Source organism: Heterocephalus glaber, unplaced genomic scaffold (genome assembly GCF_053883595.1).
Source record: "Heterocephalus glaber isolate CG9 unplaced genomic scaffold, H.glaber_assembly_v1.0 deba00001452, whole genome shotgun sequence".
In the NCBI taxonomy this organism is placed as follows: Eukaryota; Metazoa; Chordata; class Mammalia; order Rodentia; family Bathyergidae; genus Heterocephalus; species Heterocephalus glaber.
The window spans coordinates 8703541-8721008 of NW_028258302.1; the positions used below are offsets into that span (position 1 = coordinate 8703541).

The window sequence follows — 17468 nt, forward strand, 5'->3', positions numbered from 1 at the left end:
CTAGTGTGTGTGTGGCCAACAGCCTGGATCACTTCAAATGCCCAGACCCACTGACCTTTAGCCCTACACCAAGCTCAGAGTGGGTAAGTTGTAAAGAGGAGAAGGATGCCTTCTTTTTCTCACTTAAACTTTTCTCCTTCCACCTTTCCAAGCTAGGACTGGTGGGGGATACTAGAAACACAGGCTCCCAGGGCCCTCAAGTAGGGCAGGCTCCAAGAGACCACAACCTCTGGGCTCTCTCCCTACCTAGGGGTTCCTTCAGAAGGGGCCCTCAGCCTCCTGGGGCTATGCCTTTCCAAGGTGTGAACTACCTCCTTTCTGTCCAGTCCAACCCAATTCCTTACTTCATAGTAAGAGCTCATGCTGGGCTGGGCTTTGGGGGATGCAAGTGTTTCCCTGGCAGTGCTTAGAGACTCACTGAGACAGCCATACACTGAACAGTTGTCCAGATCCTGAGAGGTAGAGAGGCCATGGCTGGAGAAGTCAAAGAGCTTTCTAGAAAAGGATCTACATTAGCATTGCTGCAAAGTACACTGAATTTTACTGCTTGACTATTGAGTCAAGCATAGTCATAGACTTTTGCTCATTTGTCATCACTTGTGAGGCAGGCACTTAAGATGAGAAAACAGAGAGGGGAAATGGCTGACTCCAGGCCAAGATCTTTTGATGCCAAAGTTCACTGTACTCTTTCTTTTGCACCCCAGCTCTGCTTTTTCCAGAGCCACTAGTGTTTAAGGGACTGCAGGGTTTGCAAGTGTCGAAGAAGGACACTCCAGGCTGCCTTTGTCTATTCTCCCCTTGAGTTTCATATACATGGAGAGGAGCTACGATACAGACCCTTGAGTTGGTCCTTCTGGCAGGCAGATAGAAAGGGGCAATGTGGGGAGGACAAGTGACCTAAACCTCCCTTCTGCAACCCCAAGGGGCCCATGGCAAGGTGGGGTGGATGCAGGGAATATGGGGTGTATTTGAATTGGACTGTTGGCCTTGTCTGGTGGATGTGCCTGAGAGCAATGTGTCCAGTAAGGAAGTAACTGAAGGGGACAGATGGGGAAGGGACATTACTTTGGCCACTAATGAATGAGCAGGTTGATTAGCAGGGTCCCAGATAGGAAAGAAAAGGTGCGTGCGTGTGGGCATTTCAAAAGGTGAAACAATTACCACTCAGAGCTGCTGAGAGGCAGAATGTTGGAGCTGGAGGGTTTAAGGTGCTGGCTGGAATTGGAGCTCCAGAGACCAGTGATGGACTATGCAGGACTGAAAAAGAGGAAGCCTGGGCAAAATAACTGTCTCTCCAACACTGCCCCTGAGGGACATCATGACAGCATCAAAATCACCCCACTTGTGATCAAGTCCTGTTTATTTTAGAAGTATAAACAATGGAACTAGGAAGGTGATGAAAACAAGGCACCAGTCCTCTGGACAGAGATGGATCTGGCACCGACTCTGCTAATTCTTCCACAATGGTGGGGGTAAGCTGGCTTGGGATCCCTCAGGATCAGGTGGAAATGGTCCTGCAACACCTTGGTCAGGAGTACCCTGAGCGGGCCCTGTCTGGAGAGGAAGCCGTAGTGCCCGCTGGTCCCCAGAAAGCCCCTAGTGTTCCAGAGCCACCTGCCAGGAGGCCCTTTGGCCAGCGAGCACCTACTTCCTTGGTCCAGTTGCCTCTACAGAGTCTTCCAGGAGGGGGCAGCCTGACAACTTCTCAGGACACCTCTGCTAAGTGACAAGCCCAAAGCCCCTACACATACTGCTTCTTGGAAGCACAGGAACTGGGGCGACTGGGAGATTTCTGGCTACTCTGTGGGGGTGGGTCCAGGAATGGGGGGGGCCTGGAAGAAGGCAGCCTCTCCTCTGTGGTCAAGTTGGCCCAGTTCTGCTCAGTAGATGAGAATCCATTGCAGGTGGGGCATGGTGGCGACGAGGGCACCTTGCCCATAGGGAGGTAGAAGCAGCCCTGGTCAGGGTAAGAGTCTGAGGACATGCCCCGGGCTGGGCGTGCAACCTGGCCCTGCTGTGCCTTCATTCCCTGACCAAAGCAGCGGCACAGCAGGTACATCAGCTCCAGCAGGTTGAGTACCAGGGAGATGAGTCCAACCACCAGCATGAAGATGATGAAGATGGTTTTCTCTGTAGGCCGGGAGACAAAGCAGTCCACAGAATGGGGGCAGGGTGAACGCTGGCACACAAACAACGGCTCCATGGTCCAGCCATAGAGGTGCCATTGGCCATAGAGGAAGCCGGCCTCTAGCATGCTCTTACACAGCACACTGACCACATAGGTGCCCATCAAAGCACCGCGGATCTGCACTCGACCGTCCTCTGCCACGGAGATCTTGGCTATCTGACGTTCTACAGCCGCCAGTGCTTGCTCCACCTGTGGGTCTTCAGCTGGCAGGGCCCGCAGCTCTTCCTCCTTCTGCCTCAATCGCTCCTCTCGCCGGGACAGGTAAATGACGTGGCCCAGGTAGATCAGGGTGGGAGTGCTGACGAAGAGGAACTGCAGCACCCAGTAGCGGATGTGGGAGATGGGGAAAGCCTGATCATAGCAGACATTGGAACAGCCGGGCTGGGCCGTATTACACTCAAAATCTGACCGCTCGTCGCCCCACACCGACTCGCCCGCCAGGCCCAGGATGAGGATGCGGAAGATGAAGAGCACTGTCAGCCAGATCTTACCCACCACGGTCGAGTGCTCCTGGACCTGGTCCAGCAGCTTCTCGAGGAAGCCCCAGTCACCCATAGCTCCCGGTCCTCTGCAGGGAGACAAGAGTTAGGTCAGCAGGACACGCTGGGGTGGGGTGGGGCTGTTGGGGTGTCTACCATGCCTATTCTCCCTTCAAGGAGACTCAGGCTCTGCAGGGAGGCAGGACCCAAAGCAGCTTTGCCTGATGCCTGCTAAGCTGTGTGCCCTCACTGTACTCTAAATGGCAGGCTATAGGGCAGCTAGGCTCCCTGTCTAATCACGGACTAGTACACTCTTGTCCCCACCCTGAGCCCCAGGATGGCTGCAGCCCAAGGAAATCTGGATTGAGTGGAGGCTCCTTTGCCTATGGGAACAGAGAACTCAAGGAACTAACCTAGTCACGCAGCTGTGCATGGCCTCCCTTCTGCCCAAGGCTGGCTACTCCCAGGTAAGGGGGTAGTCGAGGTGTGATCTTCAGGTTCTCAGGGGGCTCAAAGCCTCAGGTCTCTGTTCTCACCCTATCTGCCCCAGGTGGCCTCACTCTAATCTTGGGCTTGCTGATTGCCATGGAGGCAGGGGGTAGGGGGAGAACTTGAGAAGTTGAAGACAGCATCCTCATGAGCCACACCTGCCATGTAAGAAGGGGCACTTGGTCCTGGCTTCTCCCTCCCCCCAGCTCCACAGCAGTTGCTACCAAAATCTAGACTCTTGGAAGAAATTGTCATTGCAGGGTGGAGGCACAGGCAACAAAGTTCCGAGGTCATTAGGGGAAAGAAAGGCTGGGTGAGAGGAGAGGGACAATGCTTTTTCCTGGGAGCAAAGTTGTCAGAGCCTGGGTTCAGAACCGGACCTGGGTTCAAATCCTAGCTCCCTCTAACTGGGAACTGACACATGTAACAACCTCTGCGCCCTCTGCCTCCCCTCCTGTAAAGATGAACGAAGGAAAGGGAACTACACTACCCTGCCCATGTGGCTCTTCTACCCTTGCGCAGCAGCCCTCAGCAACCACCCTCCCTCCACCCTGACTCACCGCCTGCCTGCCTGGCCCGCCCAGGTAGAAGCAGGGGACGAAGGCGCAGCGGCGCCCGCCGGAGCCCTGCTGGACTACGCCAGGCGTGGCGGGGGGCGCCTTAAATAGCAGAAGGGCGGGATGGGGCAGGAAACGCCATGGGGAGGAGGCGGGCGCTGGAGAGAGGCGAGGGCGGGGACTGGGAGGTGCAGATTCCCTGAGCCCACTCCCGGAGGTGTCACTGTGAGGTGGGGGCCCTGGCGCGCTGAGGCGTCCCTTCCCTTGCTCTCTCTCCATCCTTATTCCAGACGGGAAACTCCTGCCTCAGCTTCTTGGCAACGGAAAGGGAGTTCTTCAAGGGCAGGATCTTTCAGGGTGGCTAGAAATGAAAGGGTTATAGTAAAGCCAGCGGGTATCAGCTACTGGCCTGAGGGGCTGTGAGGGGTGAGTGGATGGGACAAGATGGTGGTGGTGCCCCAGGACAGGCAGAGCTGGCTTTCCTTTCCCTCAGGGCCAGGCTGAGCTGGGCTTCCTGGAATTCCAGAGTAGACAACTGTACCCACTTAGTTCTGACCATGAAGGACATGGGAACGGAGGCCCCTGGGAGCCCATACTGGGAGAGAGGATTACATTTTGTAGCGCGGATGGTGGAGCTAGGGTCTCCACCTGGCCAGTGATCTTCCAGAACTCTCAACCATCTCTGTGCCTGGACAGGCTGTGCAGGCAGAGGTCGACAAACGATTATCTGAGATTTCTTGAGTATGGGGAGGGGGAACTTTTTTTTTTTTGATAGTGGGGATGGAACTCTGGACCTTGAGCTTGCAAGGCAGGCACCAGAACCACTGAGCTAAATCCCTGGCCTGGGAAGGGGAACTCTTGACCTTTGGCTTGGCTCTCATTCTTGTGTCTCTAAATGGGAGGAGACACTGTTTTGGCTTGTGTTTAGATGTCCCCCAAAAGCCTCACCTGGTCATAGGTGGGGCTTTTTCAGAGGTGGCTGGATCCAGAGTGTGTGGCACTGGGATTGATTCATGGTGCAGTGCTAGGCTCTAAAGCACTAGGATTAAGGGTGTGAGTGCTGCCTGCCCTAAGTAGTCTGGGTAAGACAAAGGGGCCAGAAAGAAGCTGTTAAGGCCCCTTGTTGCTTTTGCTGTCTTCTGGGTGCAATGAGACTGTTTCTCCTCTTTGATGCCTCTCTGCTATGTGCCACTCTGCCTTGGAGCCAGCTGATTATGGACTGAAACCTCTACAAACTAAATAAAGCTAAATAAACCTTCCCCCTTTATTTTTATTTTTTGGGTACCGGGGATTGAACTGAGAACCTTGTGCTTGCGAGGCAGGTGGCAGAACCACTGAGCTAAATCCCCAGCCCTAACCTTCCCCCTTTAAATCTGGATGTCAGGTATTTTAGCTCAGCAAGGAGAGAAAAGTAACTAAGACAGAACTGGTACTGAGAGTGGGGTCATTGCTGTGACATTACTTGGCCATGTGGCTCAAGAGCCTTTGGAACTGGCTTGTGGCAAGGGGGAGAGTTAGGAAAGGTTTGGAGATGCCACCTGAAAAAGTAGAGTTGGAATTCCTTAGGGTGTACTTGATGGGAGATTCTGTCAGGACTCAGAATGCTGATTTTAAGGGCCAGGGATTTAGATCTGTGGTTCACGTGCCTGCTTTGCAAGCAAAAGGTCCTGAGTTCTTCGTTCCCCAGTACCAACACAAAAACAAAGCAGAATGCTGATTTAAAAAATTGCTGGTAAAGAACAGGCTCAGGAGGTTTCTGCTGGGAAGAAGGACTGGATTGGCACTTGGACTCCAGATGGTGTGTTATGCCTTGGTAGAAAGTTTGTCTGCATTTTGTTCGTGTCCAGAGACTTTACCTGAGACCAAGATTAAGGGCAGTGGACTAATTAATCTTGCAGAAGAAATTTCAAGGCAGCCTAATGTTCAGGCAGTGGCATGACTGCTGTTGGGGGCTTTTAGCCAGATCTATATTGAAAATCAAGAGCAGGGGCCAGGGATTTAGCTTAGTGGTTCCGCCACCTGCCTTGCAAGCGTAAGAACCTGAGTTCGATCCCCGGGACCAAAAAAAAAAAAAAAAAAGAAAAAGAAAAAGAAAATCAAGAGCAAAGAGCCCACCAGAATGATTTAAAATGTTTTGATTTTGGCCAGAATGGAAAGCTCCAGTAAAGCTGTGGAATGCAAAGGAGAGCAGAGGAGATCTTGACTGGTGAGAAGAAACAGGAGAATAGAAAAGATGACCTGAGGGCATCACAAGAAGCAGTGGGACTCCACCCTTTGCAGCCTCAAAATTGCAAGAGTAAAAGACTGCTTTGAGAAGAAAGCACCAGAGCACCATTTTCCAGAATGGCAGTGGCCTAGAGAATGTGTTGCTCAGGATTTGGTTCATAGGTACTGGACTCCTACAGCCAAGAGAGAAGGAGGCCTGGCTACTGCTCCAGCTGGCAGCAGACCTTGGCATCATATATGCAGTGCTGGTTTTAAATGCATGCAGAACGCAAGAGTTTTGGGGTCAGGAAGGCTTCCACCCAAATTTCAGAAGAAGGCCTGGGAGGCCAGGCAGAGGACCCCTGAGAGGGTAGTGTGTGAAGCCGAAGTTGCAATGGAGACCCCAGAAGTTTGGAGAAGCCAGGAGCATGGATCCTATGAGGAAAACTGCAAGGAGGGAGCAAAGCCTGCCAAAGAGATGCCATAGGAGCTACAATCTTTGGCAGTGACCTAGGGATGGAGCCACCCAAGTCCTTTGGAATTGACAGCTTGCCACACATTGCCAGGGAGGCTGGAAGTGGAACTGTGGGATTTAATATTTGCTCTGCTAGATTTTGGACTTGCTTTGGTCCCAATCTTTTGTATCCCCCTGTTCATAACTTTTGGAATGGAACTGTCTATCTTGTGCCCTTGAATGTTGGAAGTGTTTCACTTTCTTTTCATTTGTGCAGGGCCTTGCAGCTAAGAATGTGCCTTACATCTCAGAGGAGGATTTGGACTTGGACTTTTCAGCAGTGCTGAAACTGTTAGGACTTTGGCAACTTTTGGAGATGCACTAAATGCCTTTTCTATAAAGGGATGGGCAGGAGTCTTTGGCGGGGGGGGGCAGGAGAAGATTGTTATGCTTGTGTCTAGATGTCCCCCAAAGCCTCATGAGGTCATAGGTGGGGCTTTCTCAGAGGTGGCTGGATCCAGAGTGTGTGCACTGGGATGATTCATGGTGCAGTGCTAGGCTCTAAAGCACTAGGATTAAGGGTGTGAGTGCTGCCTGCCCTAAGTAGTCTGGGTAAGACAAAGGGGGCAGAAAGAAGCTGTTAAGGCCCCTTGTTGCTTTTGCTATCTTCTGCATGCAATGAACTGTTTCTCCTCTGTGATGCTTCTCTGCTATGTGCCACTCTGCCTTGGAGCCAGCTGATTATGGACTGAAACCTCTACAAACTGTGAGCTAAATAAACCTTCCCCCCTTTAACTTTGAGTGTTGGGTATTTTGTCTCAGCAAGGAGAGAAAAGTAACTTAGACACCAAAGGAAATCAGAAGAACAGGCAGAAGATAAGCCTTCATTAGGGACTTGCTGTGTAGATGGTCATTAATGAGATTGATGAGGAGGATTGAGTGAGTAGCTGGGGATACCACCACACCCAGCCAGACTCGGTCCTGGCTCCAGGAGATCGGCCCTTGGGTAATGGGAAAGCACTAGGTTCAGTTTTCCCCTGGAGCACAAGGTGAGCCATGGGGCTTGGTTAGGAACTTTTCTTAGAGGAAACTATTAGCCAGACAAAGGAGGGAGCACTCCTGGCAGGGGCAGCATGAGTCTAGGCCCCTGGGGGTCTTGAGATGGCAACACTGCCCAAGCATGCTGAGGCTTGAGTGGAAGCGGAGCCTAGAAGCTTTGGATGCTGTTGATGCCTGTGTCCTTTGGCAAGTTTCTCAAACCCAGGTGCCTCAATTCTTCCTCTACAGGATGAGTACAATAATAGCTGCATTAAAGGAATGATGAGAGATCCAATCAAACATAGTGTGATATCAGTATAGAAAGGTGCATGGCTAAAGTCACCAACAAAATGTTTGTACTGAAAAGGGTCCGTGGATTGGTCTCAGAAGGACAAGGAAAAACAAGACAGCTCAGGGCAGAGGGTTGGTTTGAGTCTGGGGAAGCTGAGGAAAGAAAAGGTAGCAGGTGAAAACTGACCTGGGGCTATCAACTCTGTTTTTCCATAACAGGATTCAGTCCTTGGACTGAGCTAAACCTCTGCGGGTTCTGCCTGTTGGGATAACATGTGGGCTCCAAACTTCAGGATATTGTCCATGGCGGAGTCAGGCTGAGCTGGCTTTCCTTTCCCTCAGGGCCTGTTTGAGCTGGCCCTCCAGTTTGAGCTGGCCCTCCTGGGATTCCAGAGTAGACAGCTTCGCCCACTTAGTTCTGACCCTGAAGGGCATGGGAACTGAGGCCCCTGGAGACCAGCTCTCACCACGCCTCCACCACAGCCTTTGCTCCCCCAGAGCCTTTCCCATCCAATCTCCTGGTGGAGGGCAAGGGGTGACGTCAAGGCTGGCTTCTCTGGGCTCTGACTCCTTCCTCGGTGACACTGGAGGTCTGGGTTTTACCAACCTATTCCCTTCGCTGGAGGAGAAAGGAGCTGGCATCAGCCAAGGCTATAATCCCTGCAACTTGGCCATTCTGTGGGGAAATGTCCCTAGAACATCACACTTTGCTCTTTTCCCTTTGTCTCATTCAGACCACAGCCACCTCAGCAGCCTCTAGCTTCACCCCTCCACTCAGCCTCTACACTTTCCTAGAAACCTGCGTATAACATTGCCTCGTCTGACCCTTCTGTGGTTCCGCATTGCCATGAGGGTAGGGCCTAGGCTTTCCAGCCTGAAGGCCTTGGCTGCTTCTGGCCTCATTCCCCTCCTGCTCTGTCATCAGCTTTACCTAACTATTCCTGGGTTTCTGTGTGCTCTTGCCTTTGTCCCGGCTGCTTCCTCTGCCTGAAGCACCCTCACATGTGGGCCCCTGAGAACCTTTCAGGTATTTTCACAGATGTCATTTTCTTTTTCTTTTTCTTTTTTTTTTTTGGTACCAGGGATCGAACTCAGGTCCTTGTACTTGCAAGGCAGGCGGCAGAACCACTGAGCTAAATCCCTGGCCCTCATTTTCTTTTCTTCTAGGATTGCCCTGCTGGCCTCACTGGCCACTGCAACTCTGTGCCTCATATGGCTCAGCTACTGCCTTGTGGTGCACTGTTGTTTTGGCTGTTTTCAAATTTTTAATTGTGGTTAAAAAAAATGTTGCTTGCAGGGGTGCATGCCTGTAATTCCACTTACTCAGGTGGCTGAGGCAAGAGGATTTCCATTCAAGCTCAATTTAGCAAGACCCTGTCTCAAAGTGGAAAAAAAAAAAAAAGAGCCAGGGATGTGGTTTAATGGTAGTGGTAGAGAATCTCTGGGTTTGATTCCCTAGTACTGTCACACAGACACACAAAAAAAGACGAAAAATAAAATGCAGGGCATATCAGTGATATGTGCTATGAGACAAAGTAGGGAGAATTCAGAGTACAGTGCTGGCCAGTTTCAATTTTAGGTAGAAGAGAAGAGAAATTCTCACTAAGCAGCTGAAGTTGAGGCGAGCCTGAGGGGAAGGGGAGGGGCCCTGTGGCTATCTGGGGGCCAGTGCATCCAGGTGAGAGGAGCCTGGTCTGCAAAGGTCCTGAGGCAGGAATGTGCCTGGGGTTTCCTGCTTAAGGAACACAAGGAAGTCAGCATGGCCAGGGTAGGAGACACCTTGGCCAGGGCCAAGAAGGGAGCTCAGAAGAGTGACAGTCAGGTGTGGGTTGGGGTAGATCTTGCAGGCCATGGAGGCTGGCATAAGGTGCTTTTGGGGTTCTGGGCAGGAAGTGAAATGGACTAATTTAGATTTTGGCAGGATCCCTCTGGATGCTGCGCTGGGAACAGATTATGAGGGTGGGTGGCAAATGCAGACTTCCCCCTTCAATGCAGGGCTCACCCCCAGCCGTGCAGAGTCTGGTCAGCGGGCGGTGTCCACCTATTAGCACTTTCATGTCTGCTTCTGGTGTCCCAGGTGGCCAAGCTCTTCTGTGACCCTGGGCAATGATTGAGCCAAGGGGTGGATGAGGGTCCCGCAGAACTCCCCTCATGGCCAGTCTTTGCTTCAGTGCTACCTGTAGCTCGTCTTGATGCTCAGTCCTGCCCACCTTTTTCATCTGCAGTAGTGACTCCCCAAAACCCTCAAGACCTGATTATCTCCTGAAGGCCCCACCACCTAATACCATCACGCGGGTATGTGTGTGTGGGGGGTTGAATCTCAACATATGGATTTTTAGAGGACACAAACTCAGTCCATGCAGGGATTTGGAACAGGGAGAATGAAGATAAAATGATCCCGTTTACCTGGAGCTTCAGGGCAGCTGTGACGATTTGCCAGCGATGTGGACTTGAAGCCAGTACATGAAATCTCCATCTGTCATAGGAAGATTGAAGGAGGCTTGCAGTGGCTCCTCACGCAGCAGGGAACAAGAAGGCAGAGGCACAAGAAGGCCGAGGGAATGTGAGGGCCATCCTGTGGTGACAGTGATACCTGCTGGGAACTTGGTGGTACACAGCAGCCCAACTCATGCTGTATGAGATCAGGGAGCTGCATTGCTCAAATCAGTTCTTAGACCAAAAGCAGGATGCCTCGGGCTGGAATGGCCCTCCCTCCATGGTCTTGGCCTGCATCCTGAGGAATGTGGCCAAGACTGGAAGCTCAGTCTGTGTTGAGCCTTCAGTCCCTGCTGGTGTAGCTGAGGATGTTTTCTGGTTGCTCTGACAGCCGGGTCACTTTTGCAGGCAGCTGGAGCCACCCAGGAAATATTGGAACGCACAGCTGAAAGTAGATGGACCTTTGTCTTAGGTCTTCCCTAAGACCTTTGTAACCATCCAGCCCAATCCCAGGCTGATCTATGATGCAGCCAGAGCATCATCAGAGACTTTCCTAAGCACACTCAGACCTGGAGTTTATTGGATACACTGGCACAGTGCCACTGTTTTACCAGTGTCTCCTCTGATCTCTACAACAGCTCTATGAGTACAAACTGTCCTAAGTGCTTTGCTGATTATAATTCTTCTGCTCCTCAGAGTTATTCTCCACCCTGTTCCACCCTGTGTGGTGACCTGCGATGCTGACCTCCAGCAGGCTTCCTTGCCCTCTGATCTCTGGCTGTGTTCAGTCTGTAGGAGCCACTTGCAGATGAGCAGGAGAGGGGAGAGTACAGTTGGTGGATAATTTTGTTGCTGTGATGGCATGCATCCCGTCCTATAGCTCCCACCCATTGTTACTGTTGTAGTCAGGGTTTGCAAGGGAATAGATTTAATACAGGACACATAATGTATAGGATTATTTTATAATAGTCACCCAAAAAGTCAAATGCAGAAGAGTACAAGAGATCTAACCGCACACTAGAGACCCAAAGAATACAACCAAGGGCCTGGATCCCACAGCGATGCCCCATACAAGTCCAGCTGAAGGCCTAAAAACCTATAGAAATGTCCTAAAAACCCACAGCAATGTCCTCCACAAGTCCAGCCAGTGGCCCAGAGCCCATGGAAGTATCTCATGTTTGTCTGTATGGAGGATCTACACTGGGAAGATCCAAAGGCCAGTGGTGGAAGCCAGAAAGCCTGCACCAGTGCGCCGCCCTGGGGTGAAGGATTTGTGCCCCCAGGCTGAGAGATCTATACTGAAGCCAGGAAGTGATGCTCACGGTGAAGATCAGAGCTACACCAAAAAGAACAGCAGCTATTCACAGCGACAGGGAAGACCTGAGCTTCTCCTCCATCCGGAACAGCCAAGTTGGCATCAGGAAAACCAGCCGTAGTAAGCTTCTCCTAGAAAATCCATAGCCTACAATCTTCCCCTCCAGTTCTCTTTTTACACCACCGACAATAATCATCAGGTGGGTCTTCCACGCCCAGACCATGCTGATTCAGTTCAGCTGGGCAGGCCAAGTTAACCATTACTTAATCCACCACAGTTACCTTGGCACTAGCCCCAGGGCACTGCAGCACCCCTTGTGGGTTTCCTCAATCAGGCCCACACCTTTGAAATCAGTTTCTCTAGGAAATGCTCTTTTAAACTACTATTTTCTTCTAGAACCCTGCCTGATATAGTTCCTAGTATGTGGATGACATGACTGAGGTCCCGAAAGCTTGTCCAAGGTGTAACCTGGTGGAGGGAGTTGTGCTTGTGGGGAGGTCAAGTGAGGATTCCAACTTGGGGGGGAGGCGTGGGGAACAATGTCAGCACTGCCTGGGGCCCTTTAACTTTCTTGGCTCATCCTCCCCCTAATAGCCACAGGTGAGAGCAAAGGTGAACCGCAACCTGTCTACACAGTGCCCTATGCTCTGTTACACAGTCCCCTGACCTCTCCTTGCTTGGTCCCTCAGCTTATTGGCTCCTGACTTTCTGGTGCCTGGCCTGGTCTATGATGGTCACTAAATGTTCCTCTGAGCTAATCTAACCTTGAGTCCCCTTTGGCTTCTCATTCTGGTCTGGTCTGAGATGTTGGTGTCCCTGGAATTTCAGGTCTTGACTGTCTTGGGAGTGGGGCTAGTGCAAGAAATGAGTTGGTGTTTCTATCTTCTGCACACCCTGGGCTCAGTCTCAGCTTTCTTCCAAGGGTCTGGGGTGGGGAAAATGCTCGAAGGAAATGAAATGTGCAGAAGTAACTGCTGGCTGAGTCTGAGACTGCACGTGCTTGTTAAAGCAGGCCGCACGGCCTGTTGAGTATAGTGAGAGTATGAACAGTAGAGACTGTGTGCACATAGGGCAGGGGTGTGGTTTGTGATAGCAGTGATTGAGTGACAAAGGAGGCAATGTAGTCTGCAATGAGAATGACAGTGATTGTGTACTCAGGGCAGAGTTCAATTTAAAACGCTGCAAGTTGTTTCAGAGTGACGCAGCGCACTCTTGTGGCCACAACTGGAATCCCAGCATGTGTATGGGCAGATTCTCTAGCCCGCAGTCCTAGCCCTAGCCTCAGTCAAGCGTCAGCCCCAGCTAGGGCTCCTCCCATTCTGGGGGCTGCTTTCACTGCCCTGAGGGAGCCGTGGGTAGGAGTGTAGGAGAACTGAACACAGAGCCAGCCCTCTATAAAACACAGCTTTATTGATTTCAAGGAAACTGCCTTGGGGTTGTTCAATGGGCACATCCACCCAAGTTCTTGCAACAGAAGCTCTTAGATGGGAGGAAGATTGAAGCACCACTGCCTGAGGTTGGGGGAGAGCGTCTCGCGGAGGGAAGCTGCCACTGAGGGAAGTTGTGACCCAGAGGATCCCCGGGTGTCTTGAGCAGGGCTTGGGTCCCCAGAGCTGCTGCCTCTCTCCACACTCTGAGGCCTCCAGATTTCCCGGTGTTGAAGACCTTCCACTTGGGGACTCTGGGCAGCCTCTCCCAGGGAGTACAGGTTCCCTTTGGTCCAGGGCTTCTAGGCCAGAGCAAGCGTGTGTCTTTTCCAGTCCCAGGCCCCCTGCCTGCTGCTCTCTGCCCCTGAGCACTTCTTATCTTTCAAGCACTGTTTCCTCAGGGGAGCCTGGCCTGATCATCCCCTGTGGTTAAGGAGAAGGCCCTCAGGAACAGCCAACCAAACCCCTGCATGCATACAGTTACTTTACTTGTCATTTTTTTTTTTTTTTTGGTACCGGGGATGAAACTCGGGTCCTCGCGCTTGCTCAGCAGGCAGCGAAACCACTGAGCTAAATCCCCGGCCCTTACAGTTACTTTACTTGTTTAAATGTGTCTCCCTGCCTTCATGTTATCTCTACCCAGATAGAGAGCACAGAAATCAGCATCCGAAGACATCTGCCTGCACAAATGAAACTGGACAGCTTGGTGAATTCAGAGTGAAGGCACCCAGCACCCCTACGGGCCCTCTAATCTACAACTCCTCTCCGTCTTGTTCCCCAGCCTTGGTCAGATAGGGGTCAGCTTGGGGGCTGAAGCCTGCACCTTGGCATCGCTTAGGTCGGGACCCAGCTCTGCGGCTTCCACTAGCTTGTGGTGGCAGCGGCAGGTGGAGGATGAGGCGCTGTGACCCCTTGAAAGCTTGTCCTTGCCCAGGCCTCGCATGATCCTGTGGGAGATGAGATAGCAGATCTCGCAGATGGTGAGCACGATGCAGACTGCAGAGGCGCCCACCATGAAGTAGGTGAAGACCTTCTTTTCAGTGGGCCGTGCGATGTAGCAGTCCACGGTGTTGGGGCAGGGTGCCACACTGGCACACTGCACCAGGCGTGGCATGCCAAAGCCATGCCAGAGCGTGTGCAGCACGTAAAGGAAGAGCAATTCGATGATGAGCTTGAAGACGAGGCTGAACAGGTAGGTCCACCACAGGCCGCCGTGCTTCTTGCCTGTGTTGCTGTACAGCTTGGTGCACTGGTCCCCATACTTCTGGCGGTGTCGCCGCTCCCGCTCCTCGCGGTAGGCCACATGCAAAATAACCAGTAGTGAGGGGCACGTAACAAAGATGAGCTGCAGGGCCCAGAGACGGATGTTGGAGATGGGGAAGAAGTGGTCGTAGCAGACATTGGTGCAGCCAGGCTGCTTGGTGTTGCAGTCGAAGTCCTTTTGCTCATCACCCCACACGCGCTCTGCGGCCACCACGTACACCAGAACCCGGAAGACAAACACCACTGACAGCCAGATGCGCCCAAAAGCTGTAGAATACTTGTTCACGCCACTCAGAAGGGCTTGGAATGTCTTCCAGTCCATGGTGCCTGGCGAGGGCACCAGGGACCGTGCCTACCTGAGGGAGCAAGACAGAAAACCATTCTATTAATGAATGGGTGATGTTTATGGAACATTTAGCATGTGCCAGATGCTGTCCCCAGTTCTTTACGTGGATAGATCTGTTCAATCATCATTACAACCTTATGAGATTGAAACTATTGCTCTTTCCAAGCTGTAGATAGGAAACCAAGGTACAGGGAGAATATGCAACCTACCCAAAGTTACAGTGCTAATATGCTGGGAGGAAGGGGGCATGTGCTTCTAATAATGAGGACCACTTATGAAGCTTGAGCCATGAGCAACCTATATGTGCAAGATCTCATTTAATCCTTTATAATAATCCCAGGAAGTGGAGACCACTCTGCTCCCCATTTACAGATGAAGAAGCTGATAATCAAATGACATAAAGACTAAAAAGTAAGTGCTCAGTAAGTGTTGACTACTCGTTACTGTGAAGTCAGGGAGCTCAAGTCACTAACTTGAGGGGACAGTTAGGTTCAAGGCCAGGCTGTCGTGCCAGGCCATGCCCCCCACACCTCCCTTCCTCCGCTGGACACCTGCTCCAGACTAGCTTCTCGAAACCATTCCATTGTGGATGCCTCAACAGTATCCTGTGAAGGTCTCTCAGCCAGCGGGTGGTGAAGATGGGAGGCTGATGGGGGGGGGGGGCAGAGGGGTTGTGGCCTTGCTGCTGGGAGGACACCAGATCCAGGGTCTGTGTAGAGACAATTCCCCTTTCCTGTGCAGGCTGGGGGGAGTCCCAGCCACTTTGGTGGGGGGACATGCTTTGGCCAGGCCCTCGAATCACGTCTTTTAGCCCTGCAGTGACTCAGAGGGTGTGGATGGGCGGGTGTGCTGATGTACTTCACATGGGTGTGCTGGCTGGCACAGCTGTGAGGGCACACACCTCTCCCCTTGCTTGTACCTCCAGGTATTGGTGATACCTTCAGGACTCCCCCTTGGTCCAAGCCACTGTCACTCTCACCTCTGAACCACGATTGTGCCACTCCCTTACTTAGGACTCTCCACTACACTGCTTAGACTCAACCCCAGATTCCATAGCCTTTTCCTGTCTGTCATACTCAGCTTCTCTCTGCTCTGGTCACACTGGGGGCCTCGGGGCTTTGCTCCTGCTGGGATGCTCGCCTGCAGAAGCTCACATGCCTGACCTCTTCTCTTTATCAAGGCCTCTGCTGGAGCATCACAGTGTTAGGGGCTTCCCCAGTTATCTCAGATCTGAACATGCCCCCAGTCACTGCTCTTGTCTCCTTTTCCCCCTTCATAATGCTTAATCACCTCTTGAAATGAAATTGTCATTTTGGGGTCTCACTTATTGTCTGTCTCCCCAAGTAGAATGTCTGTTCCCCTTTGCTCACTGCTTCCTATTTCTCTGCGCATACTCAGTAAATGCTGAATGGCAGGGGGAGCGCTGAGTTCTGAGAGACGCTGGGAGGGCTGGACAGTCTGGGCGGGAGAGAGAGTGTGTACAATGCCTTCTCAGTGTCTAAGCCCTCCTGGCGCCTGTCCTTTGGGAATCAGTCTGCGACAGGACAGTGTGGGTGGGAAGGGCTCTTCCCTGGAGACTTTCCTCTCCGCCCAGTCTTCTCCCGCTAAGCTCTGGCCTCGGCAGAGGGCTGTGGTTACACTGGACATCAAGTCACACCTTGCTACAAATCTCAGCTTTAGCACTTCTAGCTGGGCGAGGCTGCTGGGCCTGACCCAGTGTCCTTATCTCTAATGCAGAAGCATTCTTGCTTTCTCCGCTGGCGTAAGAATCCTGAGACTTCTCTCCCCTGTCTGCCACTCACCTGAGAAGGTTCCAGGCGGCCCTGCGGGGAGAGGGCCTACAGCTGCTTCCTAGGATGCCTTGTGGTGCTTGGAAGGGTGCAGCCACCTCCAGAGCTCCCACTGTTCCCCTTCCAGTCCACCGCCGCTGACACACCCCAGGGACAAGACTCACAGGCCAAGAATGTCCTCCCACAGCCGTACCGCGGACCGGTGGAGCCAGTTCCGACCCCCCTGCTGCCCCCCAAAGCCAGCTCCCAGCACAACCGTTTTCTACCAGACCCTGGACCTACCTGACCGCGCCGGGCGTCTGCTCCTCGCCTCCACAGTGCCCGCAAAAGACAGACCCCCCCCCCCCCCCCGCCCCGGGTTCCCTCCGTTCTAGGCCACGTGGGAGCAAGTGGAGGTCCCGGCACCTCTCAGCAGCTGGAATTCCAGCCCTCGGGGGCGAGCAGGCAGAGGTGGGTCCGGGCGTTGGGGCTAGGGACCCTCCGCTCCCCAACCCGGCCCCACCGCAGGGGGCTTCCCCTCCCGCGCACTTACCGTCTGCGGCGTGGCAACCCAGGGGTCCCAGGTTCCCAACAGAGGCGAGGAAGACCCGAGCCCAGCTCTGCACCCCGGCCAGGCGCAGCGCGAGGCGGACGAGCACCCGGGGGCGGTGTGGCGGGGAGAAGAAAAGGGGAGGGAGGGAGGGAGGAGCCTGGGTTTAGGAGAGTCGGAGTTCTAATCCCGGTGCCGCCACGTGGCCCCGGGGCGGGCTCCCGAGGGGATCCTGGCGCGTCCCAGCCTCGGCTTGCTTAGGTGTGGAATGGGAGCAGCAGCGGCCATGGGCAAGGCTGTACTAAAGTTTCCGATGAAATTACAGGCGGGAGGCGCTCTGCAAACTGTTTAATGCCGTGGCCGAGGGATGGACTGCAATCAGGACTCGCCCACATTGGTTACCTCGGATACTGGGTCCGCGCCCTGCCTGCCCTGATCCCCGCCTGGTGCAGGGCCTTGACCCTGCACGGGCACGTTCCTGGGAGCCTGTCCCTCTGCTCCCCAACGCGAGGGATCCTCGACAGCCTGGAGGGAGGGCCCTTTGGGGAGCCAGGGTGGGGGCAGACTGCCCACAGCGGAACGGCCTCAGCAGACCTGTGCCTGGACCAACGTGCAGGCCTGAGGGCAGGATAGGGGAGTCGAACCTGGAGCTGCTTCAAGG

At 53.1% G+C, this 17468-nt stretch overlaps 2 protein-coding genes across 3 annotated transcripts; both read right to left on the minus strand.

Annotated features, from left to right (window-relative positions):
- Positions 1 to 1342: 1342 nt before the first annotated feature.
- Gja4 (gap junction protein alpha 4) lies at positions 1343 to 10518 on the minus strand. 2 transcript variants are annotated; one of them, XM_087215342.1, is made up of 2 exons: positions 10108 to 10518; positions 1343 to 2756 (listed from the first exon to the last, which is right to left on the minus strand). In XM_087215342.1, exon 2 carries the CDS (start codon positions 2741 to 2743, stop codon positions 1742 to 1744), a length of 1002 nt encoding a protein of 333 aa, XP_087071468.1. In that variant the 5' UTR covers positions 2744 to 2756; positions 10108 to 10518; the 3' UTR covers positions 1343 to 1741. The 2 variants fall into 2 exon arrangements, with proteins under 2 accessions (XP_087071468.1, XP_004850970.1); XM_004850913.3 differs by lacking the exon at positions 10108 to 10518 and adding an exon at positions 3717 to 3853.
- Positions 10519 to 12843: 2325 nt separating this feature from the next.
- Positions 12844 to 17142, minus strand: Gjb3 (gap junction protein beta 3). The gene is made up of 2 exons (XM_004850911.4): positions 16811 to 17142; positions 12844 to 14498 (listed from the first exon to the last, which is right to left on the minus strand). Exon 2 carries the CDS (start codon positions 14462 to 14464, stop codon positions 13667 to 13669), a length of 798 nt encoding a protein of 265 aa, XP_004850968.1. The 5' UTR covers positions 14465 to 14498; positions 16811 to 17142; the 3' UTR covers positions 12844 to 13666.
- Positions 17143 to 17468: the final 326 nt, after the last annotated feature.

Excerpts from the sequence above, each read along its gene's own strand:
- Gjb3 (XM_004850911.4), bottom strand. The coding sequence starts at position 14,464 with ATGGACTGGAAGACATTCCAAGCCCTTCTGAGTGGCGTGAACAAGTAT.
- Gja4 (XM_087215342.1), bottom strand. The coding sequence starts at position 2,743 with ATGGGTGACTGGGGCTTCCTCGAGAAGCTGCTGGACCAGGTCCAGGAG.